The sequence below is a fragment of the Xenopus tropicalis genome, chromosome 3, assembly GCF_000004195.4.
Source record: "Xenopus tropicalis strain Nigerian chromosome 3, UCB_Xtro_10.0, whole genome shotgun sequence".
Classification (NCBI taxonomy): Eukaryota; Metazoa; Chordata; class Amphibia; order Anura; family Pipidae; genus Xenopus; species Xenopus tropicalis.
Window position 1 is genome coordinate 129,230,146 of NC_030679.2, and position 27,880 is coordinate 129,258,025.

The window sequence follows — 27,880 nt, forward strand, 5'->3', positions numbered from 1 at the left end:
AATGTAGAGCTCAGGCGCTGCCTCAGGGCTCTTGAGTGAGATATTGGGTTGTAAGTTTGAGCTTTAGTGATTCTACTTCAGCTGAGACCCAAAAGCCTTTATCTCTCTGGCAAGTGCTTCTGCTATATGAGATCAACCCTTTCTGGTAGAAGTGTTCAGTTTTCTTTCTATTCAAGCTCTCTTTGTTGGTCAAACTTTTGTTGAAGCCGGCCCATCCCAGAGTAAGGTTTCCAATATGTCTCCTTAGTATAAGAATACCTGATGAGCCCTAAAAATGAAGGGTCTACCTTTAAATTAAGCTAGAACTACAGGCTCTCCTATTGTAATAATGACAGGTTCTTTGGTATTTCTTTGGTACTAGAACCATTTCCTGAATGAAGCATTGCCTTCACCTAACTAGTGGTTCCAAATGTTCATTGGGGAAATCCCATTATTATACATTAAAGCAGGGATCCCCAACCTTTCTTACTCGTGAGCCACAGTCAAACATAAAAAGACTTGGAGAGCAACACAAGCACCATAAAAGTTCATGGAAGAGCCAAATGGGTTGAGATTGGCTATTAGGGGCCTCTATGCACACTATCAGCTTACAGGGGCTTTATTTGGTACTAAATCTTGTTTTTATTCAACCAAAACTTGCCTCCAAGTCAGGAATTCAAAAATAACTACCTGGTTTGGGGGCACTGAGAGCAACATCCAAGGGGTTGGGGAGCGGCATGTTGCCCTGAGCCACTGGTTAGGGATCACTGCATTAAAGTGATACCGACACAAAAAAACTATTTTTCAAACTAGTGCATAAAAAGTTCCCTATAGGTCACATTGATAGTTTTTTTGCTGATAGGGCTCCTTTTGTAAGTAACTATTTGAAGTTCTTAAACCTGACTGTTTTGCCAACCTGACTTCTCTACTAGTGATGAGAGAATCTGTCCCGTTTCACTTTTCCGAAAAATTCACAACGACAGAAGAATTTTCGAAATGGTGAAAAATCCGCGAAACACATTTGCCGTGTGACTTTTTTGTCGCCCGAATCTTTTTTTACAAGACTTTTTTTGCTGCGCGACAAATTTCGCAAAACACTTTGCCAATGGTGAAATGTGGAAATCCACTGCGAATCCATGCCTGGCGAAAAAATTCGCTCATCACTATAAGTTATAACTTCTAATGATAACAGCCTGCTGCTGCGCAAGTATGGCCGCCCCCTCATAGAGGGACATGGGGGATCAGATAGTATTGTAAAATGCCTGAATCATTACTACAATATAAGCGCTGTACAATGTTTCTGTAATAAGCCTCTGCAAATACAAATCTAACCATCTCCAGGGAGGAAGAACTAACACAGACTACAGGAAATGTGCTCATAAATTAATTGTATTCGTATACATAGCAAAACTATAGATAACTAAGATAAAGCATTAAGATAGGGCATCATCCTTCATCAGTACAGATACAGTGCTGGCTATAGTGTAGGAATACAGCCACAGTTTAGTTCACACAGAGTGCTTAGTACTTTAGGACTGTCGGGTTCTGTAGTCAATTGATGATGAAATGACTTGTCCCGAGGAACCAAAAAGGCATAATGACCCAGTTCTTTTTCAGTAAGCCTCTCCTTAGCACTGCTTACATGTGCAGTTATAATAAATGAATGTATTTATCCATGTGCTGTAATATATGGGATGATAGAGAGATTTTCCCGAGGTCCACATGTGTCCATTGTATCAAAGCAGTGAGCCTGGGCTGCTCCAACTCCATTATACCTTTAGAAGTTCAATATCTTGCAATTGTAGTAACATTTATTTCCATATAAAAACAGAGTTTGTCCCAAACTTAAATTTGTCTATGAAAACTTATCAGTATAGGGAGTCCAAAGGCTAAAAAAAGCTGAAGCGATCCTTGTGTACTTCCAGCTTCCCAGATGAATACTTTGGTCGTCAGCTCATCGGTCAGACATATAAAGCTTTCTATAACTGTCATCAGTCTTGTGTCTGGGATTTTTTCATTAACCTGGAAGGTACTATGGATTCGTGGTTTAAGAGGGCCTGAAAGATAGAGCAAGGTGTGACAAAGAACAGATGTTAAAAACCTGAGCTCCATGATAAGTTAATGATGGATACCAATTAAAGAGATAGAAGTAAATGCGGCTAAAGAAGACTGAGCCTGATTCACTTTCATATAATTAACAGTGATTTCTAAAAAATGTGCCATAAATGTTTAGAATATGGGAGCTCCTCTATCAAAAGGTACTGTATCTGAGTGAGCAACAAGGGGTCCATCATATTAGTCTGGACCAACCTTTCCCTCATGTAAAAATCACTGCTCTTTTCTTATTCTTTTAAGGCTATTTATATGGAATATTAACAGAGTTTTTGATGGAAACGTCAATGACATTGACCTGCCAAAGGAGGCTGAAAAAAAAGTTCTGATGGCAAAATGAATAAAAACAATCATAAATCATTTAAATGGAATTGTCCAGTGGGGTTTCACTAACAAAATATTTCTATGGAATAATATGGCACAACTATAGAGAAGATTTTATGCAGCTAAAGATAATCACACATAATATTTGAGTGAGAAGAATTTAATTTGTGACCTTTACAGATGACTTGGTCTTTCCCATGGAGGACATACAGTAGTAACATAGCAACATAGAGGACAATAATACAGTTATAATAGGTAACTCACCCTCCTCTCTTCCTTCATTGGCGGGTTGCGCAGTAAAACACATAAGGGGCAATAGATGATATTAAGAACACCAATGATCACCATTAACATGGGGAATCCAATGGCTTTTGCGATAGCTCCAGCAGCGGAGGGGCCTAAAAGGAAAAAGGACAAAAAATGTTCAAGCAAAGATGGTATTTAGATACAGAGATTACTTATGGGTCCATTGTGGTTTTCTTTCCCCTTACAAGTACAACACAAAGTTGACAGATACGTATAGAAATATGTTCATCTGAGATCAACACATACACCAAAAAGTATGTAAACGTTTGTCTTAATTTCCACTAATCTACAGCTGCCACTGGCCATATTGTCACACTAAAGTTACATGTAACTGTTGCTAAATTTAGTGGATCCAAGTGAATTCATAGTATATACTGTACAACAGGGCCACAAATGCTACAGTTAGGTATAAGATAATTCATATAAGAGACAGTATAACATTAGCTCAGCTGGCTTGGTATTCTCCAAAGCAGCCTTAAGAATAAAAGCTTAACTAATAGTAAATAATGAAATGGTCAATGATATCAGACCTACTGTACTACCACTTATTGGATATGCCCCAAATCTTTAGATGGCAAGAAAATGGCATACCTATTGCATAGCCAAAGCTGAAAGCGATGTCAGAAATAGCGTATACTCCACCATAAACCGAGGAATGCCGCAAGTCTACTAGATAGCCCATGATTGGCATTATGGAAGAATCCACTATTCCAAGGCTAACCCCGATGCCAGCAATCGGAGCAATGAGTCCAAGAATATTGAATGCTAGCGGCATCTAAAAAAAAAAAAAGGTAGGCGTCAAAGGCATCAATCAGGAAATTACTGTACATCTCGCGGTTTTCATGGTCATTTCTATGAGTGGAAATAGGGGGTTCCCAGTAGAAGAAAGAAATGTGCAATTGTTTTTGTCAAGTCTGTTAATTTCCCAGGGTTTAAATCATTTTTTTTGTTGCTGGACTCAAAAATGAGTTACAGGTTGTGTTCTTGTCGTGCATAATTGTGTAAGGAAAGCCAAACAATTAGATCTGCTTATACTGTAGAATTGTAATTATCTTAAATATCTACAAAAATTTTTTTTTTCAGCCTTTCATGCCAGGGGCAAACGTTCTTTACTTTTTGGCCATCTACAATTAATGGGTTTTACCCCTTGTGAAAATGCCAGCCTGCTAGATCTGTTTTGTCAAAAAAAAACAAGGGTAAAATATGAAAACTGTATTTGATTGAGGCAATAGTCTTCAATTAAAAATGCATTTCATCCCCACCGGAATAAATGCAAAAAATATTTATTTGACAGTAAAGTGAATGTTAAAAAATTTGACCTATGAACAGTGATAAGTGAATCTGTCCCGTTTCGCATTGCCGAAAAAGTGACGAAACTTCGGCAAACTTTGAGAAACGGTGAAAAATTCTCGAGCGACTTTTTTGAAGTGCGCGTCTTTTTTTTCATGAACCCGCAACTTTTTTGATGCAACCGCTAATTTTCTACAGTGAAATTTTGCTGCCATTTTGTGAGAAATGCAGAGTTCTGCTGCGAAACCATGCCTGGCAAAAAAATTTGCTCATCACTACCTATGAGGAAAATGCCACATGTAGGGGCTGATTTACTAAGACACGAATTCGAATCCGAATTGGAAAAATTCCAATTGGAAAACGAACATTTCGTGTCTTTTTCGTATTTTTTGCGATTTTTTTCGGTGCCTTTACGACTTTTCGGAAATTGTCGCGACTTTTTCGTTACCAATACGATTTTCGCGAAGAAAACCCAAGTTTTTCGTAGCCATTACGATTCGCTCGTATCTTGTTGTGACTTTTTCGTATTGAGTGCTTGTAAGCGGCGGGCGAAACTTTCAGACTTAGCATGATTTTGGAAGCCTCCCATAGGGCTCAATGGCACTCTGCAGCTCCAACCCGGCCCAAGGAAAGTCTCCCATAGGGCTCAATGGCACTCTGCAGCTCCAACCAGGCCCAAGGAAAGTCTCCCATAGGGCTCAATGGCACTCTGCAGCTCCAACCCGACCCAAGGAAAGTCTCCCATAGGGCTCAATGGCACTCTGCAGCTCCAACCTGGCCCAAGGAACGTCTCCCATAGGGCTCAATGGCACTCTGCAGCTCCAACCCGGCCCAAGGAAAGTCTCCCATAGGGCTCAATGGCACTCTGCAGCTCCAACCCGGCCCAAGGAAAGTCTCCCATAGGGCTCAATGGCACTCTGCAGCTCCAACCCGGCCCAAGGAAAGTCTCCCATAGGGCTCAATGGCACTTTGCAGCTCCAACCCGTCCCAAGTAAAGTCTCCCATAGGGCTCAATGGCACTCTGCAGCTCCAACCTGGCCCAAGGAAAGTCTCCCATAGGGCTCAATGGCACTCTGCAGCTCCAACCCGGTCCAAGGAAAGCCTCCCATAGGGCTCAATGGCACTCTGCAGCTCCAACCTGGCCCAAGGAAAGTCTCCCATAGGGCTCAATGGCACTCTGCAGCTCCAACCCGGTCCAAGGAAAGCCTCCCATAGGGCTCAATGGCACTCTGCAGCTCCAACCCGGCCCAAGGAAAGTCTCCCATAGGGCTCAATGGCACTCTGCAGCTCCAACCCGGCCCAAGGAAAGTCTCCCATAGGGCTCAATGGCACTCTGCAGCTCCAACCCGGCCCAAGGAAAGTCTCCCATAGGGCTCAATGGCACTCTGCAGCTCCAACCCGGCCCAAGGAAAGCCTCCCATAGGGCTCAATGGCACTCTGCAGCTCCAACCTGGCCCAAGGAAAGTCTCCCATAGGGCTCAATGGCACTCTGCAGCTCCAACCCGGCCCAAGGAAAGTCTCCCATAGGGCTCAATGGCACTCTGCAGCTCCAACCTGGCCCAAGGAAAGCCTCCCATAGGGCTCAATGGCACTCTGCAGCTCCAACCCGGCCCAAGGAAAGTCTCCCATAGGACTCAATGGCACCCTGCAGCTCCAACCTGGCCCAAGAAAAGTCACCATACTGAAGCTTGAATGAATCCGAACGCTACGAAAAAAATCGCAACATTTTGCGCACCTTTCGGAATGGCTACGAAAAAGGCGTGACTTTTCGCGCAAGTTTTAACGCTATGAAAAAAACGCCAGATTTTACGCAACATTTGGATGGCAATGAAAAAGTCGCGATAATTTTCCGAAAAAATCGCCAAATACCGATCATTACGAAAAAAACGCAATCGGACGCATTCGGCCAGTTTGTGAGTAAGTAAATGGGCCCCGTAGTCTAAATGTGGAGAAATTTGACCTTTAGTAAATCTGCCTCATGTCGTTTCTCCACCTTATTATTTAAATGTGTGTTAAAGTCCTATTTGTAAGTTTAAGTAGAAGTTGAATCAAAGAAGACACTTTTTATTCCAAGAGAAACAGTATCCATGTTACATTATGGGCATTAAGTGCCTGTTATGTACATTATATAGCCAGTCACTCACACAGAGAAGGCAGATTCCCAGCAGTACCATTCCTAGAAGAGAGCACAGCCACCTGGATAGATAAAGTAAAAAAAAACGTTTGTTGCTAGATTTTTCCAAATTCTCTCTCTAAAACAACACACTGGGGGGGCATTTATCAACATTCGGGTTTTTTCATTTCCATAAAAACTACAAATGTCTAGTCAACTGAAAGAGCATGACCAAATAAAGACATGGGAAAAATGCAAAACTCACAACTCTTTTGTACTGACGCACAAATGACAGCATCAAAATACCCCTAAAGCCATGAAGCAGAGCAAGATCTTCCAGTTGCAAAATGGAGACTTGCCACTGACTTCTACACAATCTACACAACTTTTAGATCAAGTATTTTGTCTTTCAGATGTTGTTGCAGTTTTGTCCCATAATAAATGGCAACAAAATCATATTTTCATGCAGTTTAATGTGCAGTACTTACCTCCCAAACTTGTGGGAAAGAATTCCAAACACATTGGTGCAAACAAGGTATGAAAGGGAGGCTGGCAAAAATACCAAACCTGAAGAAAGAAACCAATGCAAAATGTATATGTGGAAGTGACGCATCAACTATAATTAGGCAAGAGAAATTAAAGGAGAAGGAAAGGTAAAAACTAAGTAAGTTTTATCAGAAAGGTCTATGTAAATACAGCCATAAGCACTCACAGACAGATAAAGTCCTCTATCAAAAGAAACACGGGATTTCTTGTCTCCTTTTTTGTAAACATGTTCTTCCATATCAGACTTCCTGCTCTCAGAAAAATCCTTCATTTCCAGGGGCCAGAGTCTGTGCAGTTCTCTCCTCTCTCCCCTCCCACAAGAATTAATAAAACTCACTCCCCCTTAGGAATGTGTGATCTGAGCTACCAACGGCTAGAGCTGCAGCAGGAAGCTATGTAGACCAAGCTAAAATGGCAGCTGCTATCTTAAACAAACAGAGGGAGCTTATAGGGCTCTTTACTCAGGAATGGTAATGGTTTCTGCAGAATAAATATAGTGTTCTAGGCACTAATGTGGCTAATCTATTGGCAGTAAAATGCCAAAATTACTTTCCTACTCCTTTAATACAAAAGGAACAAGGTCAACAAAAAATGTTGCATATTTCTACTCAAAAAGGGCTATATACCATTCAGGGTTACATTTCTGTATTTTCAACACATTATAAATAAGTAAAAAAGATGTAGGTTGCACTCACATTCATACTTGAGATTTTCTGCCTAATTTACATCCTTGGGATGGTGTAGCCTTAGCAATTAATATAAGTTACTAGACAAGGAGCAAATGTATTGTATATATTACATTACCCCCTATAACTTACAAGCCATGGAGTGTTTTGGGAATAGGAACCACTGTGTCCCCCATGTTGCCTCCCTGCCTCTATGTTGTTTAAGTCAGCCTAGTATAGCCCAGTTTTTGGTCACCACTATTTTTCATCTTAAAGGAACAGTAACACCAAAAAATTCAAGTGTATAAAAGAAATTCCAATATAATGTACTGCTGCCCTGCACTGGTACAACCGGGGTGTTTGCCTCAGGAACACTACTATGGTTTATATAAAGAATGCAGCTGTGTAGCCATGGGGGCAGCCATTCAAAGGAGAAAAGGCACAGGCACTTAGCAGATAACAGATAAAACACTATTGTATTCTACAGAGCTTATCCGTTATCTGCTATGTAACCTGTGCCTTTTCTCCTTTTTTCCAGCTTGAATGGCTGCCCCCGGGGCTACACAGCAGCTTATTTATATAAACTATAGTAGTGTTACTGTAGCAAACACACAACTTTTACCAGTGCAGGGCAACAGTACATTATATTTCTTTTACTTTAAAACTCTTTAATTTTTTGGTGTTACTGTTCCTTTAAATTGTGTTATTAACAGCTAAATGCAGTTATAGAACATACCAATCTGCCAGTCTGGGGAGCACATGCTTCCTAACATCCAAATGGGCAGGGTGGGTTCCAGCATTCCAATACCCATACTTGCAATACAAAGGCACCCTGGGAATAAACAAACAAGAACACAGTTACCAACTTGACCACAAGGCAGATCTAAACAAAGCAGAGACCTCCAACAGGAGGATCTAAACAGGGCATAAATAGGATGAATGCCTGCGATGCCATCTTGGAGTCAGGAAAGAATTGTTTCCCCTCTGCGGCAAATTAGAGAGGCTTCAGATGGGGTTTTTGCCTTCCTCTGGATCAACTAGTAGTTAGGCAGGTTATATATATATAGGCATAAGGTTGAACTTGATGGACATGTGTCTTTTTTCAGCCTAACTTACTATGTTACTATGCATGTGTTGCATTCCTTTCTTTTTGGATTGTATCATTACTATCATTTGTGTGTTCAAATCCCCTGTATTGCATTATCTATCAATCAAAAGGGATTTGTTATCAATGTACATAAATAATGCAGGTAATCCTGGGGATTTATTTGTACTATGTAAACCTGTCTATATACCCTTTTCTAAAGGAATGTTCCCTCCCACATGCAGTTTTACTGGGGGGTCTTGTGCTTTCCAAGGTGTGGCTAATGTGCCAGGAATATATAGTTAGTTCAGTCAAAGTAAACTGCACTCTTACCAGCAGCAACCAAAATGTATGGGTCCTTCAGCAGGGAACAGAAAGATGGAGGAGTGGTGACCTACAGGGAATGAAAAAGAATCACTTACTGCAAATAAACAGTAGGGCTTATCTGTTATGCTGTGCCTCAGCCCAGTAACCCCTAGCAGCCAAAAAGCCATTAACTGAGTGTTCCTAAGAGTTATTTATATGGGCCAATTAGCATCTGGGAACTGGAACTTAAATTGCAGTGTCACCCACAGTAACCTACAGCACTTATATTTGCCTATTTGTGCCTATAAGTTACCCTCCCATATAGATTGTAAGCTCTACGGGGCAGGGACCTCCATCCTCTTGTCACTTTGATTCTTAACTTATTGCAACTGTATCTTGTATTTATTTGTATTTATTGTAATAATTTGTATGTCTTATTATTTTAATAACCCCCTGTTTGTATTAATCTATTGTACTGTACAGCGCTGCGTACATAAGTAGCGCTTTATAAATAAGGATATACATACATACATACATACTTACTGCGGGTGATATTTTTGGAGTAAGAATAAACAGCTGCAGGGCTAAACACAGAGAAAAGGTGGTATTATTTTGAGAATTGAAAGGAAACAGCTTCTCACATATTTTATTGTTTAATTTAGGAACAATAAATAGGATATTACAGTTTAGTATGTAGCACAGACATCAGGGGAGTGATACTGCCATTTACTACACGCATACATGCAAGTTACTCTTCTTACCCCCGTCCAGCAGAGCCAAAGCTGCAAGGAACAGGAAGGGAGAGGCCTTTCCCACAAACTCATACAGAGCCGAGCCAAAAGGAGGTCCAGCTGTGATACAGAAACAAGGGATTAAGAAAAGAAAAGGCAAAGTTGGCAGTAAAATAGGCAAATGCATTTAATCAAGGTACCACATCTCAAGCTCCCATGAGTAGAGGTGGCCATACACAGGCCGATAAAATCTGCCAAAGGACCAACAGATATCTGGCCAGAAATTGTTGATGCAGTCCTTGGATCTGAAACACTTGTGGTCATATTTGACATTTGATGTACAGGTATTGGATCCCTTATCCGGAAACCCGCTATCCAGAAAGCTCAGAATTACGGAAAGGCCCTCTCCCATAGACTCCATTATAAGCAAATAATTCTAATTTTTAAAAATTATTTCCTTTTTCTCTCTAATAATAATAAAACAGTACCTGTACTTGATCCCAACTAAGATATAATTACCCCTTATTGGGGGCAGAACAGCCCTATTGGGTTTAATTAATGGTTAAATGATTCCATTTTCTCTGTAATAATAAAACAGTACCTGTACTTGATCCCAACTAAGATATAATTACCCCTTATTGGGGGCAGAACAGCCCTATTGGGTATATTTAATGGTTAAATGATTCCCTTTTCTCTGTAATAATAAAACAGTACCTATACTTGATCCCAACTAAGATATAATTACCCCTTATTGGGGGCAGAACAGCCCTATTGGGTTTATTTCATGGTTAAATGATTCCCTTTTTATCTGTAATAATAAAACAGTACCTGTACTTGATCCCAACTAAGATATAATTACCCCTTATTGGGGGCAGAACAGCCCTATTGGGTTTATTTAATGGTTAAATGATTCCCTTTTCTCTGTAATAATAAAACAGTATCTATACTTGATCCCAACTAAGATATAATTACCCCTTATTGGGGACAGAACAGCCCTATTGGGTTTATTTAATGGTTAAATGATTCCCTTTTCTCTGTAATAATAAAACAGTACCTGTACTTGATCCCAACTAAGATATAATTACCCCTTATTGGGGGCAGAACAGCCCTATTGGGTTTATTTAATGGTTAAATGATTCCCTTTTCTCTGTAATAATAAAACAGTACCTGTACTTGATCCCAACTAAGATATAATTAATTATTATTGAAGGCAAAACAATCCTATTGGGTTTATCCAATATTTAAATAATGTTTAGCAGACTTAAAGGTATGGAGATCCAAATTACGGAAAACTCCCTTATCCGGAAATCCCCAGGTCCCGAGCATTCTGGATAACAGGTCCCCTACCTGTATCTGTTTTCTCTACTGCCTAAAAATACAGCAATACTGCTATATCTCATGACACTGTCTTCAATAGTATTGGGTCAGTATTCAGTAGTATGGCCGGTCACTGTGCATATGGACCAGACTTCAGCCAGAAAACAAACAGCCAGTGTGCCCAGTGACAGGCAGATACCTTTGACGTCAGTGGCACAAGGAACGGGTGGTATTTACTCTCTTTTTTTTCAGCAGTGGAGAAACTGCAGTGTCTGAGATTAGCTTTATAGTTTAACCCCAAAACTGGATTTTGATTTTGATTTTGGTGGTTTCCCTTTTAAATAAAGCAGTAAAAGTCTGTTGTTTGGTACATTTCTTTACTAATTATATACAGTATAACTATATACTTACCAACCACCCCCAGGACAACACCTCCAAGAGCGATTCCCATTGCCTTTCCTCTTTGGTAGTCATCAGTATATATACTTGCCACCATGCCCAAACCTTGAACAATATAGCAGAGAATGAACACTTGCAGCGGCACCACTGGTGTACCCATGAGAGACCACGGAGAAAGCTTAGAAACCCACTCAAGCAATATAGAGAAAGCCGTGTTTATGAAAGATGGGGCAATTATTTATTCTGTGGCACCTCTGTCTGTTACTGATCCTCTCTGAGATCCACTCCTCTCTGCAGTCTAGCAATTTAGTCTATTTCAGGTATACTCTTCTTGTAATTTCCCACTTATACCTGCACATTCACCTTCCATTATTAAACACATTCCTCCACAATGTGGCTTGCCCTGCACTAATGCTATGCTATCATCCCAGCACTAGATACTCTTCTGTTGCTGTTTCTTCACATTTTCAAAGAAGCTCTTCAGGGCAAGAACTACTTTGCTTGTCGTTACTCATTAATTACTAATTTTTGAGTTATTTGGTTGTCGCACTACATTGCCCTTTTCTTTCATGTACCGTAGTTGTGCAAAGCCCTGTGTACATTCATGGTGCTATACAAATTACACTTTACATACATTTACATTTCCCATATAATAAGTGCCCATAAAGTTGCATTTACTGTGTGTTATCTGTGTGTCACTGATCAAACATATTAGCACATCAAAGTACGCATAATAGTATCTACACCTGTCATAGATCTTTCTAAACAGAAAATGTGTCACAATTGTTTAATGCAAATAGATTTATGTGGGCCTTTTTTCTACAGAAGTCTTAAGCAAACACAGATTTTCCTGAAAAATGTGTATTATAATTAAAATGAGAAAAAAATCCAAACTGTACAATTGATATTTTTTTTCCTTTTGTTTGAATTCAAGATCATCTGAAGAAGCCAAACATCTAATAAGGGTGAGTGCAACACATTGTGAGCAGCCCGGAAATACAGTACATATGGGCAGGCTTGGGTGTATGTGTTCTAACAACACTGGTGGTCACACTAAAATGGATACAATAGTTGCATATTGGTTCTTGCAATTCAGTGTACAGTATTTGCACCAAGCACCCATCCAGTCAGTTCTAATCAATTACACAGAAGTGCACCTATTGACACTAAGGAACCCTGGAGCTACCACCACCCTGAAAAGTGGGACAAGAACCTTTTCTTTTGCCCACAATTTACATCCAATTCTTGGGTCCCTTTTAACATATCAGACACCATTGTGGTGGGTGCAAATCCATACGAGGCCAGGGTCGGACTGGGGGGTTCAGGGCCCACCGGGGCATGGTACCTGCAACAACAGTGAAGGAGCTTCCAATGCCCTGCAGCATCCGGGCCAGTAATAGGAACACGTATGATCCACCAAAGGCAAACACTGTGTGTAAAAAGGAGAGTGAGAATTTCTGAGTAAGAGAAATGTTACAATGAGATGCGGTTTAAAGCTTTCTATTTTTTTCAGCATGTCATATATAATCTCATGTTGGATTGGAAAGAGAGTCTCCATTTTTTATCAGTTAGAAAACAGAATAATTGCAGTCTTAGGCCCAAAGACCCCTTTTAGGGTGAAGACACACAGAGCTACTAGTAGCAGTTACTTGTCATGGCTACAAAAATAGACAACTCTGATCATTTATGGATAACTGTCTCTGTGTGTGTTTTAGCAGAGGCAATTCTCAGTATTGTCTATGGCAGGGTATTTTTTGGGCTTTAGTAGACGTGACAAGTAGCTGCTACTAAGTAGCTCTGTGTGTCCTTGCCCTAAAGCTTTGGGGCCCTACAGCTGCAGCACTGGCTTTGATGTAGAAACCTACAATACTAATGGTGTTTCTCAGTTGACTGGCTAATGCAATCTAATTTTACCCCATTTATGTTGCTTCCACACCAATGAGCTGGACAAAGTTGTTTCACATCCATACTACTGCCCTTTTGATCGGGGATGCACAAAACCCCTAAACCAGCGTGCACCCCATATATTTACATTTCCATTGATATTGATAAACATGATACAAGTACAAAATGTAGCATCTTTGCATGCATGTGACTGTTATAATATTGTACTTATTTACTTATTGTACAGCGCTGCGGAATATGTTGGTGCTTTATAAATAAATGATAATAATAATAATATTATTATATTGCCAGATGTCAGGTAACCTAACATTATCTTTGGGTACAACTAAGCATACTTCGTTGTGGATTCTCCATGTTTGTATGTGTCTTATGATATATTTGTATGTTTATCTTTGCATTAGTATTCAAATGCCTGGAGCCAAATACCTGTATCAAATAAAAGCCATAAAACTGTTAATATACTTTACTTCATTGGGAACAAATTACATTGCCTACACGATTGTCAAAGCCAAATCATTAAATGGGTGTCAAAAACTTGTAGTTAATAAATACACTGGATTAATGGCACTTGCATCTGGCATCAAAGTAAATAACCCTAAAAAACCAGCATAATCTCCCATGTGTCACAATGCAAATCCCTTCCCAAAATTAGGGTGCACAGTTTTGTGCCAGATAACATAGACATGAAGATTGTGCTACTTAGTAAATTGTAGGGATGCACCATGTCTAGGATTCAGCTGAATCTATGGCAGACAGAATTATTGGGGCATATTTATAGACACTGGGCAAAATTGCACATGGGCAGTAACCCATAACAACCAATCAGTCACTGGCTTTTTTCAGGAAGCTGCAAGTTGAACCTGGAAAGCAACTATTTGATTGTTTGCCATGAGGTACTGCCATAGCCAGAATTAGGGGTAGGTAGAAGAGGCACGTGCCTAGGGTGCAATGGCGGGGGAGGGGCATGTACCTCTTTTGCCCGTCTCTAGTCTGGGGTCTTGTCTCCACACTGTGCCCATGTACCCCTCACCACCCCATTAATAAGAGTGCCCGACCAAAGTGAACTTGCAACTCAATAGGATCTGGACAACTGATACATCTGAAACTGGTACACAACATTAGAATAGATGAGCGCAAGTAGGCACACACATGTTGCATATGGAATTGTAATGGGCACCACCCTGTGGCCATTTTTGCACCCAGTGTTACTCCTAGCAATTGTAAATAAAACAAGTCTTAGGGGGCTGATATACTAATCCACGAATCCAAATCCCGAATGAGAAAAAATCGTATTGGAAACGAACATTTTGTGACTTTTTCGTATTTTTTGCAATTTTTTCCTTTTTCGTAACGACTTGCGCAAATTGTCGCGACTTTTTCATAGCCATTATGACTTTTGTGAATTGTCGCGACTTTTGCATAGCCATTATGACTTTTGTGAATTGTCGCGACTTTTGCATAGCCATTATGACTTTTGTGAATTGTCGCGACTTTTGCATAGCCATTACGACTTTTGCGAATTGTCGCGACTTTTTCATATTGAGCGTTCGAAAAATTGGCGACAATTCGCAAAAAAGTCGCAAAATACCGATTATTACGAAAGAACCGCATTCGGGCGCTTTTCGTGGATTAGTAAATGTGCCCCATAGTGTTAATTGAATAAAGAGGTAAAGATGCAAGAAATTATCAAAATACTTACTGAAGATTGACATTAACATGATGAGAAATCCAAAAAACATTGGTAATCCATATCCAACTCTAGAAAAAAAAATAATGTAATGGGACACTAGAGCAAAATTTTTCACCAGGACTGGATTTGCTCCAAAATTCCAAATCCCGCCATTGGTGATATTGTCCCAAATAAACATGACAACAAAATGCCCAAAGACCCCCATGTATTTTGTGCACAAAAGAATCACTGCGAAAATAACACCCTTAGACTACAATGAATTCTGCACAAGTCACCATGGAAAAAGTTGCCACGAAAAAACACCAGTTGACTTTAAAGGAGAAGAAAAGTTAAAAACTAAGTAAGCTTTATCAGAAAGGTCTATGTAAATACAGCCATAAGCACTCACAGAAACACTGCACTGAGTCCTCTATCAAAAGAAACACCGGATTTCTTGTCTCTTTTTTTGTAAACATGATGTTCCAGTGTCTGACTTCCTCTCTCAGAAACATCCTTAATTCCTGTGGCCAGAGTCTGGGCAGTTCTCTTCCCTCTCCTGCTCCCCCTCTCACTAGAATGCTAAGAATTCCCTCCACCTCCCCTAGGAATGTGTGATCTGAGCTATAACGGCTAGACTGCAGGAAGGAAGCTACTTAAAATGGCAGCTGCTGTCTTAAGCAAACGAATAAAGCTTCTAAAGCTGTTTACTCAGGTATGTTAATGGTTCCTGCAAAATAAATATATCATTCTAGGTGGCACTAATGTGGCAAATCTATTGGCAGTAAAATGCCAAAATGACTTTCCTTCTCCTTTAATGTGTTTCAAGAAATTTTACAGTTTCATGTTTTTTTCCTCAGTTTCACAGTTTTTTGTTGAAGTGAAACAGGACAGAGTTGCTTATCACTAGACACTAGCAAATACAATCTATACTAAATAGAAATCTATTTACAGTATATTAAAAGCAAAAGGAATCTCTCCAAATGATACACCATATCTTAAACATGTAGACCAGGTTCCTACCAATAGAATCACTTCTCAGCAGCTACTCTGGGCTACTCTGGGCTACTCTGAGCTACTCTGGGCTACTCTGGGCTACTCTGAGCTACTCTGAGCTACTCTGGGCTAGTCTGGGCTACTCTGGGCTACTCTGAGCTACTCTGGGCTAGTCTGGGCTACTCTGAGCTACTCTGGGCTACTCTGGGCTACTCTGAGCTACTCTGGGCTACTCTGGGCTACTCTGAGCTACTCTGGGCTACTCTGAGCTACTCTGGGCAACTCTGAGCTACTCTGAGCTACTCTGAGCTACTCTGGGCTACTCTGAGCTACTCTGAGCTACTCTGGGCTACCCTGAGCTACTCTGGGCTACTCTGGGCTACTCTGAGCTACTCTGGGCTACTCTGGGCTACTCTGAGCTACTCTGGGCTACCCTGAGCTACTCTGGGCTACTCTGGGCTACTCTGAGCTACTCTGAGCTACTCTGGGCTACTCTGAGCTACTCTGAGCTACTCTGGGCTACTCTTGGCTACTCTGTGCTACTCTGAGCTACTCTGAGCTACTCTGGGCTACTCTGAGCTACTCTGAGCTACTCTGGGCTACTCTGGGCTACGTTAATTCCTGTCCTTGCTCCCCTTTGTCTTTTCGTTACTGGTTGCTGATTTGCACCTGTACAGTAAGGGGCAGTTTCCAATATTCCATATGTGTATTTAGCACACATTTGTGTAAAGGGCAAGAGCAAATGTATAGTCTGGATATAATCCAGAATGATCCTAATACTGATTTTGATTATTCCAGAATGCCCATTCTGTGGCCATAAAATGGCAGCAGTTGAGACTGGGCAACATGGTATTAATACAAGAGCAGTTTAATAAATGGATCAACTTCAAGAAGACTGTTAAATATTGGGTATTGGAAAATAAGTTGTATCCCAGGCCTGAATGGGTTAACATGTTTCAAATGTGCAAACTGACTTGCCACTATATACCTCTATACATACACTATCAGTCACATACCCCATTGTTCCTTAAGTCTGGAATGTGATTGACAGGAAACATATGGTCTTAGGGGTAATACAGTGGGGGAGGATTTTCCAACAGGGATATATATCAGCAACAAAAGGCTGGTCTCTCAGATATACACACACACACCCTTATACACTCACACGCTCTCAATTCACTCTAACACATATGCATACATTGTTACTATTTTAAATTAATACATACATACTTTGTATTGTATTGGGAAGCTGTCAATATTGTTTGTGACTGGCTTAATCATTGGTAATTTGTATGTAACTTCTGTAACTCTTTTCCACACATTAAATATACTTAAAATATCACCTTGGTGAGTGGTGTTTGCTGACCATAGTACTTACACAAATATATTAGAGAAAAGATAATTATAACAGATGGCGAGTCCAACCAAAATATAGACCTGGACACTACACATATACACACTCTGTCAGCTTCAAAGGGGGACAGAAGGGTGTAGCTGAACTGAAGCTTCCAGATGTCTATATGAGTAACAGAACCTAGAAGTCACTTGTGTAAGTATTAATAGCGGCGCAGGAGGAATATTCTGCTTTCCGGTGAGTATGGATTTTCTTGATAATTTGGCTAGGAAAAGCAAATTTGAGTTTAAAATCCCTCATAGAATTATGTCTGATGCAGAGATATGGTCAGATCTGTACAGTCAGTGTGTGGAGGCAAATTTAAAGTTAGAAGAAGGAATGTCATTTTCTAAGATGAAGCACAAGATTAACAATGTTATGTTAATGGTGAAAACATTTAATATGTTGATGTGCTCAGGTAGGAAGGGAAATGATGTAGGAAAGACTAATCCTCATTCTGGTGAGGAAAAAGTGGAATGTGACACAGTTAGTACTGAGTGTCTGGCTAAGGGGATTGCTCAGCATGAACTGAGATTGGCAGCAGTAGAATCAGTTTTGCAAAGGAATAACCAGGTTTCAGTTATTACAAAAGAACAGAGATCTATGTTTATTCCGGATCTCAGTGATCCAGAATTAGATTATGACAGGGCAAAACTGCAATTAAAAGTTAATAAACAACTTTTAAAAATTGTGAAAAACATTCCACATTTTAATGCAAATAAGAGTGTTTTAATGAATTGTGATCTGTTCGAGTCTCATATAGAGAGATATGATTTAAGTGAAGAACAGAAGAATAAAGCGGTTAGACTGTGGGTGCCGGCGCGTATTTCCCAGAGGTTATCAATCCCTGTGAGTGCTCCCGGCACTGATACAGATGGGAATCTAATACACGGCACAAGGAGGGACAGGCTATTACAGCTTAATTATATAATGAATGGTGAAAATATGCTTGATATAGAGGTGCTTAATAATCTCCAGACCTCTATAAATGATGACCCCTTTACATTTCTGGTTTTGTTTGAGCAAGTTTACAGACTGGTTATGGGCATTGGAGAAGATCAAGTTACACAGCAAATGATTAAAGCTTTTGTAAACAAGTTTAAATATCTAGATCCTGGTGCTAATATTTTTGCTTGCAGTCTTGATACACTTCAGAAAGCAGCATCACATATAGATAAGTACAGGAGACAGCTTATACTGCAGAACTCACACCCCTCAAACAGTCACGTGATAAGGGAAATATGCCAATCCCATAAAGCAAAAATAAGAGAATATTTTTGCCATTTTTGCAAACGACCAAATCATTTTTTCAAAAAGTGCTTTAAGAGACGTAAATTAATCAAAAAGCAAATTAAAAATGATAACGATTCTGAAATGAGGCAAGAGCAAGCTCAGGTCTGTGCTGTTACACAGGCAAGGGAACCTGATGCACAGAATGGACGCTCCCAGGGTCCCATGAATAGAACAGTCTGTCGGTATAAAAGACTCAGGACTGAAGAGAAAAGGAGTTACTCATTGTTACTGAGAAAAGGAATATGCACATTATAGGGTTAGTGATAAAGAAATGTTAGTACTTATTTCTTAAAGGTTTATAAACATTGTGTAAATGAATATAATTGGGTATACCAATTGAGAAAAACTTTTACATGGAAATATGTAGCAGTGTTATTGTGATTGTAATGTTTTTTTCATTGAACCTTCAGAAGCAAGAAAGTTTAATATGTGTATAAAATGATTTATACTGTAGAATTTCTGCAAATTATAACCCCCTATTTAGCCAAATGCCAAGTTAGGTTTGTTGAAAAGCAATTTTGGCAGTGGAATCATAAACATCAGAATTGTATTGTTATTTGTAGCATAAAGTGTCTCTGTATGCAATATGGGTTTTGAAGCCATATACTGTCTGTAGCCTAAATGTCAGGAAATTATTCTTGAGATTATGCAGCCCAGATATTATAATGGGTATAAGGGAGACAGGGAATATTAAAGGAAATAGAATGATCTCACCCAAAAGTTGTGGAGCAGAATTTATTAATCTATTATTCAAAGTTTGCTTATGATGATCAAATAAAGGAGGTTTGGTGTTGATTGGTTCAGATTTCTAAGGCTGGGTGAATGACTAGGTTGAAAATTATTTTGGAGGATTTTTAAGATTCAGTGTAGTTAAAAGGTATCAGCACTGTTTTCCTATTTAAACAAGGCTCTCAGGAATATTGTACCAAGCCCCATCCCAGGGTGATATGTTTTTCTAGTCTGTTTTACTAGAACCAGGAGAATATTGTATTTCCACTGACTAATATGTTAGAAAGATATTGTCTCTAACAAAATCCGAGGTGATTTGAAGAAGCATATGTCCAGTGATTGATTGACATTATGGGGCTGGATAGTCTTAAAACATATAATATAGGGTATATGGTAGGCACATTGTGGATTCAGAGGGGGAAGGTAGGCATGGAGCATGATCTTTGATGGATGTGGGGGCCCAGAAATTGTTAAGACTTTGTCTAGTTTCCATTTGTTTTTTCAGCTGTTGGGGCCCCTAACTCAGGCCCTGGGAACCCTTTTGTGTGTACATCCTCTGTCTTCATTGTGTTGTTTCATCTGGTTCTCCAAAATGCCATACGGTCATTCCCATTCATACAGGGGCCTTATTATAGCAGACTTTGGTTCCAAGGGGCACACTGGTAACATTCAGGTTACACCAGGGAGTGATGTGTAGAATTGCTCAGTCATAGGTATTGTGTTCATATAATGAGCATACTTCTACTGTATAAAAGTTGGGACAGTTAAACAAAGCTTATTTTGTGAAGATTGCATTGTATTTCCATGTAAATTGTTTCATAAACGGAGGGAAATTATTATTATAGGAAATTTTGGCATATTTCCCAATAAGGGAATTATTTCACAAACCTTTACCAAATAAGTACAGGAACAAGAGAGTAAATACATTTCTAATCTATAATTGCATTAGTACAACCCAATTTTTGGTTTGTATTTAGATAAAGGGTAACAGGGAAAGATGGGAAATTTGATATGGGAGCTAGAAAGCTTGAATACACTAACATCTGCCAGGGGGATTTCACAGAGAGTAAAAAGTAGGCTTAGGCCCTGAGTGATACATAAGGAGAGTAAAAGTTAAACAGATGAAATTACTGAAGGTGTAAAGAATGTTAGGACCTTGTAAACTAGTAAAATGAAAGCATACTAAGTTATATATTGTTTAACTAATTGTGAAATTTGCCAAGTTTTTGTGATTTTTTCAGATGGGTTTCTTCCTCTACTGAACAGACCAAGGATAATAAAGGAATGTGTTGTCTTCTGGTAGTCCATGGACAGACAGTGCATGCAGTGTGGTTTTATGTGACATTGTTTAAGGAATATTTTTAAGGACTGTCTGTTAATCCTTTGTCTCATAAGTTTGTTATATGTTTGTTTGTAGTGACTAACAGGAGCATGATTGCATGGTTCCAATACAGGAAAATCCTAATTAACATTGATTAATCTGCTCTCTGCTAACTACACTGTACTTGATCCAAGTAGTTTTTATGTGTTTAAATTTGAAATGTAAAGGTGCACATACTGAAGTCCTGCGCAGGTTAATAAATTGTTTTTTTTTTATAAATTATTATTGGTAATGTACATTTTAAACCATTCAAATTATGAATATGTTGGAAGAGTACTCTATATACAGCTTATGGACCTTTGATAGTTTGGATAATCATATGACCTGGCCAGTTATGTGATGAAATGTTTAAACCTATCAAAGATGATTATAAGATGTATATGTTTAATAACTATGGTTTAATAACTAAGTTATGATTATGGATCCAATATTTTTTTTTTTTTTTTTTTCTTGCAAGATCATCAACTGTATATACATATGTTTTAGGTTTGTTTGGAGGTATAAAGTCATACTCAGTGTTAATTTTTTTATACGTGTAATGTAAAATATAATGTCCATCAAAGTTTAGATTGCAAAGGTTAATTAGTTTAACCTGTATGATATTAGTCAAACTATTGAACTGGTTTCCAGTAGAGAGGAGCATTATTGCAAGAGGTTAACTAACATTAATATAAATAAGAAATGTTATCTAGATACTATTTCTAAATCTATGAAAGAAGATGTCATTATAGAAATGTTACTATGGACCACATATTAAGATATGATGCAGGAATGATTGACCAACTTTAATGCAGGCAGGGATATTAATGTATGAGGCAACTGCTGGGATGGATAGAATTATGTTTTCCTAAGGTTTCGATTAACAGGAATAGTGGTCCTTTCCACTATGTAAGGTTATTTGTTTTAACATGGAGTCTGGGTAATTGGTTGAGAACCTCGGTTTTTAAGGGTCTTTCAAACAGATGGGCTTTGGTATCCTATGGCATGGGGTCACATGTGGTTCCATACTATACACACATACTACTGATCTATATATGATATAGTCAATACAGGGTATAAAGTGTATGTGTTAGGATTTTGATTCTATTTTTCCTCAATAGTTATATTAACACTAATGAAAATGGTAAGACCATAAGGCTCCAGTGACAAATACTTTCCAAAGCAAAGAACAAAGAACTCATTCTTGTTTTAACAACATGTATATGTGGTATCATTATTTGTATAAATAAGAGTAAAGTGTGTCATGGCTAATGGGCCGGCTCAGCAAAATAAAGCAAAGTTGGGGATTTAACATTTCATTGTACAGGGAATACATCTTAGACACTTATCTGGATGAGAAGAAACATCTGAATAACATCAGCTGCTGAAATATTACTTTTATATTTCATAGGAAATATTAAATGTGTTGATCATGGGGAAAAGTATCACATGGATAACATCATCATGGGATAGATAACAGATTATATAGTTTAAGAGTGTTTTCCTTAATATGCAATTATGTTGGGACCAGGGAAATAGTTATTACTTACAACATTTTAAAAGATTAAAGTAATGTAAGTGGACAATAATGATTTTTATGTCTATGCCTAAAACACATGTTTGTTAAGAACTGGGAAGAAGGCATAATTTTTACATGTTTTCATTTTTATTTATAATTTTTTCCCATTTATGTTTGCCTTGCATTTTCATAAGATATTTATGATTTTCAATAGGAAGGACATTATTAATAATGAAATGCATAACATCATATTCATGAGAATGGCATGGTAATACAGTGATAGAATTTTAGATGAGTATAAATGTGCAGTTTAGCAGTAGCTATAGGCCGGGCTGGACAAGACTCTGCAAAACAACAGAAGAGGAACAAAACATCCTTTGAAGGGAAGTGCAAGTGTTGAAGTAAAGTGATTTGCAGCACAGACTGTGACTCAGGGTGAAATTAACACTGAGAATAACATTCATAAGGGTTACTGGAGAAATTATTTGATTCTGAACTTTATGAACTGTTCACAAAGAGACTGTCTCATCCCTCCTGATTCTGTCTGTGTCTGGTTCAGTCTCTAACAGATTGTTTTTCTAAGATCCTGCTAAAGACTGTGTTATTACTGCTTATTCAAGTCCCACCTTCCTCTCATTGGGTACGGCCTACGTTATGGCTGTTCTACATCAGGATAGATGCAAACATGCCAGGAACCCCAGAGGGGCATTGGTGATGCCGGTACTGGTACAACTGCCTGATTCTGTAAAGGTGCTTAGTGGCTGATCTGCTAAAAGAGCCAAGGCTTAAATCCATTGGGCCCTACGGGACAAAGGGTTGCAGGATGCCAGGGATTTACCCAAGCTACAGGGAGCCCATCTGGATTCATTCACAGGGGAAATGTTTGATGGATTTGGAGTAACAGAATGTAACAAAGAATGCCAGAGATTGTAACTTGGTATAACTGACTCCCATAATTGAGTACCGAACTTTTATTTGTCACTTTTGATGTTTGCTGACACATTTTAATACAAGACCATGAGAGGTGTGGTAAGAAAGTACAGTTGAAGTTACAGTTTCAATTGCAGTGAAACACAGGGCTATGACCAAAGACTGTAATGGAAGATTTTTAAAGTCAAACCAGGAAACAGTGAATGGATGAGCAGAGGATGGAACCGCCTATAGATAGATTATTTTAATTCTTCTAAATTATCAATGTTTACCATCTCATTACATGATATTACATCAGTTGTCATTTGTACAATGAACATTTGGCGTATTGCAAATAATTCTTGGAAATTTGTAGATTGGGTTTTAAAGGACTCTCTCTTTCATGTTCTAGTTTGCATACCAATATTATGTTCTTGTCAAGTCAGTATGCAAAGGGGGAAATGTTAAATATTGGGTATTGGAAAATAAGTTGTATCCCAGGCCTGAATGGGTTAACATGTTTCAAATGTGCAAACTGACTTGCCACTATATACCTCTATACATACACTATCAGTCACATACCCCATTGTTCCTTAAGTCTGGAATGTGATTGACAGGAAACATATGGTCTTAGGGGTAATACAGTGGGGGAGGATTTTCCAACAGGGATATATATCAGCAACAAAAGGCTGGTCTCTCAGATATACACACACACACCCTTATACACTCACACGCTCTCAATTCACTCTAACACATATGCATACATTGTTACTATTTTAAATTAATACATACATACTTTGTATTGTATTGGGAAGCTGTCAATATTGTTTGTGACTGGCTTAATCATTGGTAATTTGTATGTAACTTCTGTAACTCTTTTCCACACATTAAATATACTTAAAATATCACCTTGGTGAGTGGTGTTTGCTGACCATAGTACTTACACAAATATATTAGAGAAAAGATAATTATAACAAAGACTGAATTCACTACAATAACTAATGCCAATCAGCATAGCCTTACCTGTTGGTGAACAGACTTACAATGGGATTCACCAGGATGTGCACCATAGATTTTGATGCAATGAGTAAGCCAACTGGCACATTCTCATCCCTTAGGAAGTTTGTGTCCTTTCTACAGGGTTCCTTCAGGAGACCCTTAGTTGAATTCTCGTGTTCATCAGAGAACAGAAGCTCATTGTATCTATAATACAGTAAACGGCTGAGGAAGGAAGAAGAATCAGGTGCAGGAATGGAGGACATCTTGGCTTCAACTGCAGTTTTATTCACAAACTCCGATTCATAAAGGTAATCTGGGATGACTGGAACTGGGGAAGTGAAAAAAAAAACACTTTGCACTTTGCCACTCAACACTTTCTTACTGAAACACAAAAAATATTGAACTCTTTGAATAAAATGAATATTGTGAGACTACAAGGAGTCAAGATGCCAATAGAATACAATGGATATAATGATGCCTAGTACAGGTCAGAGATATTCTTAATTTAGTTTTGTAAGATAATGCAGGCAGTAAAGTTCCTACTACAGCTCGTTTCTAATGGCAGAACATACCCACAATGGTTAAAAGCAGGTTATCCAATAACAGAGCCAAGAAAACCACCACAAGGACTAGATGGGGCGACTCCCGCTTTTCCTTCAGCCATTTAAAGCAGCCACATTCCATAATGGAAAAGAACCTCCTAAGGGTAGAAGATACACAAGATAAGCAAAGGAAAATGCCATTCAGTCCAACCAAACATGTCACTGGGTGTGTTTGTCATCCTATATTAGTTGTATTGGTATAAAGCCGTTATTTCTGCGATCAGTGGTTACTGGATCCAAAAATCAATTTTCTAAATACATGTACAATAAGTGGGTTACATACACTGGACATACAGAGTAACATATAAAGCAATCAATAACTGGGTGATGAGAGCCCTGCCCAAAAGAGCTTACAATCTACAAGATGCAGCATAATCCTACAGTGGGGATGCTGACTGGATGAGATCTGGTTGACTGACCTCCATTGAGGAGGAAAATTTCTTACCATACCCAGTCAATGATGTTTTAATCAATGGGCAGAAAGGGTATTTCAGGACCATCAAGTCTACAGCATATACATATTGTTTTCTTTATTTCTTGCTTTGATTTTTTGTTTTCATTTTCGATTGAAACAAATGTTGCTAAGGGACCTTTCTATTAAAATGCTGGTATCTTGAGTGGAGATATTTTTTTCTTGCGAGTTTTCTTGTCAGTTTAGAGTGGTGTAAATAAACCTCACATCTACTTCTAGCAAGCACAGACTATTATAAATAATAATAATTCTTCCCCTGCCTTAGATCAGTAAGGAAATACAGTTTTCTCATCATTAGTTTGGTGTAACTACAATGTTGTGTTTCATGTTTCAGTTGTTTCATGGGATCTTCCACTTTCTAAAAACCCATATTGTTAAATTATAAAACTATTGCTGACTGCAATACTTACCTGCCTCCTGTCATTCTCTACTTTCCTGGTTCAGCTATGGGGGTGGAATAACTCATCAACTGATTAGATTCTGGATTTGGAACATTTTCATCAGCTGGAGCCAGCATGGAGAGTACGGTCGTAGGACAGTCCCTAAAAGTAACAAAATTTGAGTGTTATATTATTATTATACACTATCACTCAAACAAATGTGATAAGTTGCCTATTGTAGTACAAGTAAAGGATCCGTTATTCGGAAACCGGTTATCCAGAAAGTTCTGATAGGTGAGCACTATATCTATAAAAAAGAATATTTTGGAAAATTCATTTATACCATTTGGTACTGAGGCATCCCCTTAATGCAATTTACCCTGCATTTACTGTAGTGTTGTATCACTAACCCGCACAGAAGCCAGAAGGCTGACTCTCAAGGGCTATACATTGATTAGAAACCGGAGGTCTCTTGTTAACTAGAGATTCAGGAGGGTGAAGAAGTGAATAGTGGGTAGAATGTAGGTGAAAGAATAAGTCAATTTATTTTCAACAAAGCCCAAAAAATGAATGAACATTGCTTATGTTGCTGTATATAAACAATATGAAATTCTATGATCCATCAGTGTTATAAATATTAACTTACTCAGTCAAACACAACTGCAAAGTGAAGAAACTGGTGCACTAGGACACTATACAACGTTCTTATAGGTTTATTACTGAAAAATTCAGTGATGGTATCATGGAATTAGACTATAGTAAACCCACTCAAGACCCAATAGAAAAGATAAATTAATTGAACTTCATAGACTGCAGCCCCATCACATTCCAGTCTCTGTTGGATGGATAAATAGATAGATAGATAGATAGATAGATAGATAGATAGATAGATAGATAGATAGATAGATAAAGAGATAGATAGATAGATGGATAGATAAAGAGATAGATAGATAAAGAGATAGATAGATAGATAGATAGATAGATAGATAGATAGATAGATAGATAGATAGATAGATAGATGATAGATAGATAGATAGATAGATAGATGATAGATAGATAGATAGATAGATAGATACATTTCTTGTTACTGCCTTATTACTGGCCATCTTTGGCCTCTATATTTAAAATTCAGATGCATTAAACTGGTATGTACTGATGTACTGGTGTGACACTTCAAAGATATAACTATACAATTATACAGTAAAAATACTGTATGACCATATAAATGTTTGTTTATATAAAGACAATATACACAAAGAGACACACACAAACACACACATGTACATATGTATATACATAGTTAAGCAAAGACTAATTACAAGCCATTGGGAATTCTCCGGGATATATCAGCAATAGATGGTTACTAGGAACTGAATAGAGGGTTCTTGTGTGCCAGTTTGGACAACGTATAATAAGAATATAAAGTATATAATGTTTCAATACACACATCCCGTAAAGCTTAGGCAGTTTTAACCCTCACAGACATTTATGAGAGTAAATGCAAAACTGAATGGTGAAAAGCTTCTTTGATGGACTTAAGGATGAAGTTTTGGGAAAAAAAAATTGATAGACATTTCTTCTGTAAGTGGGAAGGAATAGTAGAGCAATTATTTGTGGGTCAGAAGAGTTCTTACCTTGCTGAATGGCAGCAGTGTTCTCACTTGTTTGTTGCTTCCAAATGAAGGGCAGTCTTTGCTAATGGAGGTGCCTGCTGAATGAAACCTACCCAACCTGCTCTGCTTCATGGGGCTGAATATCCTGCTCACACAGATAAAAGATCTCGGCCACTTGAAATATGTTTGTGCCAGACATTATGGCAAAGAGAGCTTTGTACTTCGAAAAAAAGGTCTTTTGCACTTAGAGAAACAGAAAATGACTCTACAAAAAAGCATATGGAGATATCTGCTATTGTGAAAAGTGCATTTAAAAGCACTTTATATGTACCCTTAAAACCTCACAGCAGCATTCTATCATTAAATTTAAAACTGTATAGTTGTCCCTGAGAATTTTGTGTGATATTATTTTGTGGATAAACTCTTATATGTCTGAAAAGGTTGTACAGTGTGATCTCTTATCCAGGAACCCCATATCCAGCTGCATCAACCCATATTGGTGGCAAAATAACCATATTGGGTTTGTTTATTGTTTAAATGTTTTTCATGGTTGTAGGGGAAAAAATTCAGGAGTGACGTATTCTCAACTCAAACAGCAATAACTGCAATTTGCTACCAAACACACACGCTATGGTATTTGTAGTGCAACCAGGCCCGGATTTGTGGAGAGGCCACAAAGGCCCGGGCCTAGGGCGGCATGCCGCCCCGCCGCAAGAACATTTTTTAATTTTGCTCCCATACAGAGTAGTCGGGACCTCTCCCCACTGCTCCGTATGGGAGTTAAAAAGAGCGTTCGCGCATGCGCAATGGGGAGCTGGCGCTTTGCGCATGCGCATTGGGGGCACGTTCGCGCATGCGCACCGGGGTGCGCG

General features: G+C 38.7%; 1 protein-coding gene across 2 annotated transcripts; it reads right to left on the reverse strand.

Annotated features, from left to right (window-relative positions):
• Positions 1-1,353: 1,353 nt before the first annotated feature.
• On the reverse strand, positions 1,354-27,136 carry LOC100496053 (chromaffin granule amine transporter). 2 transcript variants are annotated; one of them, XM_002932746.5, is made up of 16 exons: positions 27,030-27,136; positions 25,426-25,557; positions 24,514-24,641; positions 23,966-24,269; positions 14,777-14,835; positions 12,518-12,601; positions 11,185-11,277; positions 9,487-9,576; positions 9,269-9,309; positions 8,753-8,813; positions 8,072-8,167; positions 6,613-6,691; positions 6,156-6,207; positions 3,313-3,496; positions 2,680-2,813; positions 1,354-2,036 (listed from the first exon to the last, which is right to left on the reverse strand). In XM_002932746.5, the coding sequence occupies exons 2-16, from the start codon at positions 25,437-25,439 to the stop codon at positions 1,971-1,973; spliced, it is 1,485 nt and encodes a 494-aa protein (XP_002932792.2). In that variant the 5' UTR covers positions 25,440-25,557; positions 27,030-27,136; the 3' UTR covers positions 1,354-1,970. The 2 variants fall into 2 exon arrangements, with proteins under 2 accessions (XP_002932792.2, XP_012814874.1); XM_012959420.3 differs by lacking the exons at positions 25,426-25,557; positions 27,030-27,136 and having other exon boundaries at positions 1,769-2,036; positions 24,518-24,607.
• Positions 27,137-27,880: the final 744 nt, after the last annotated feature.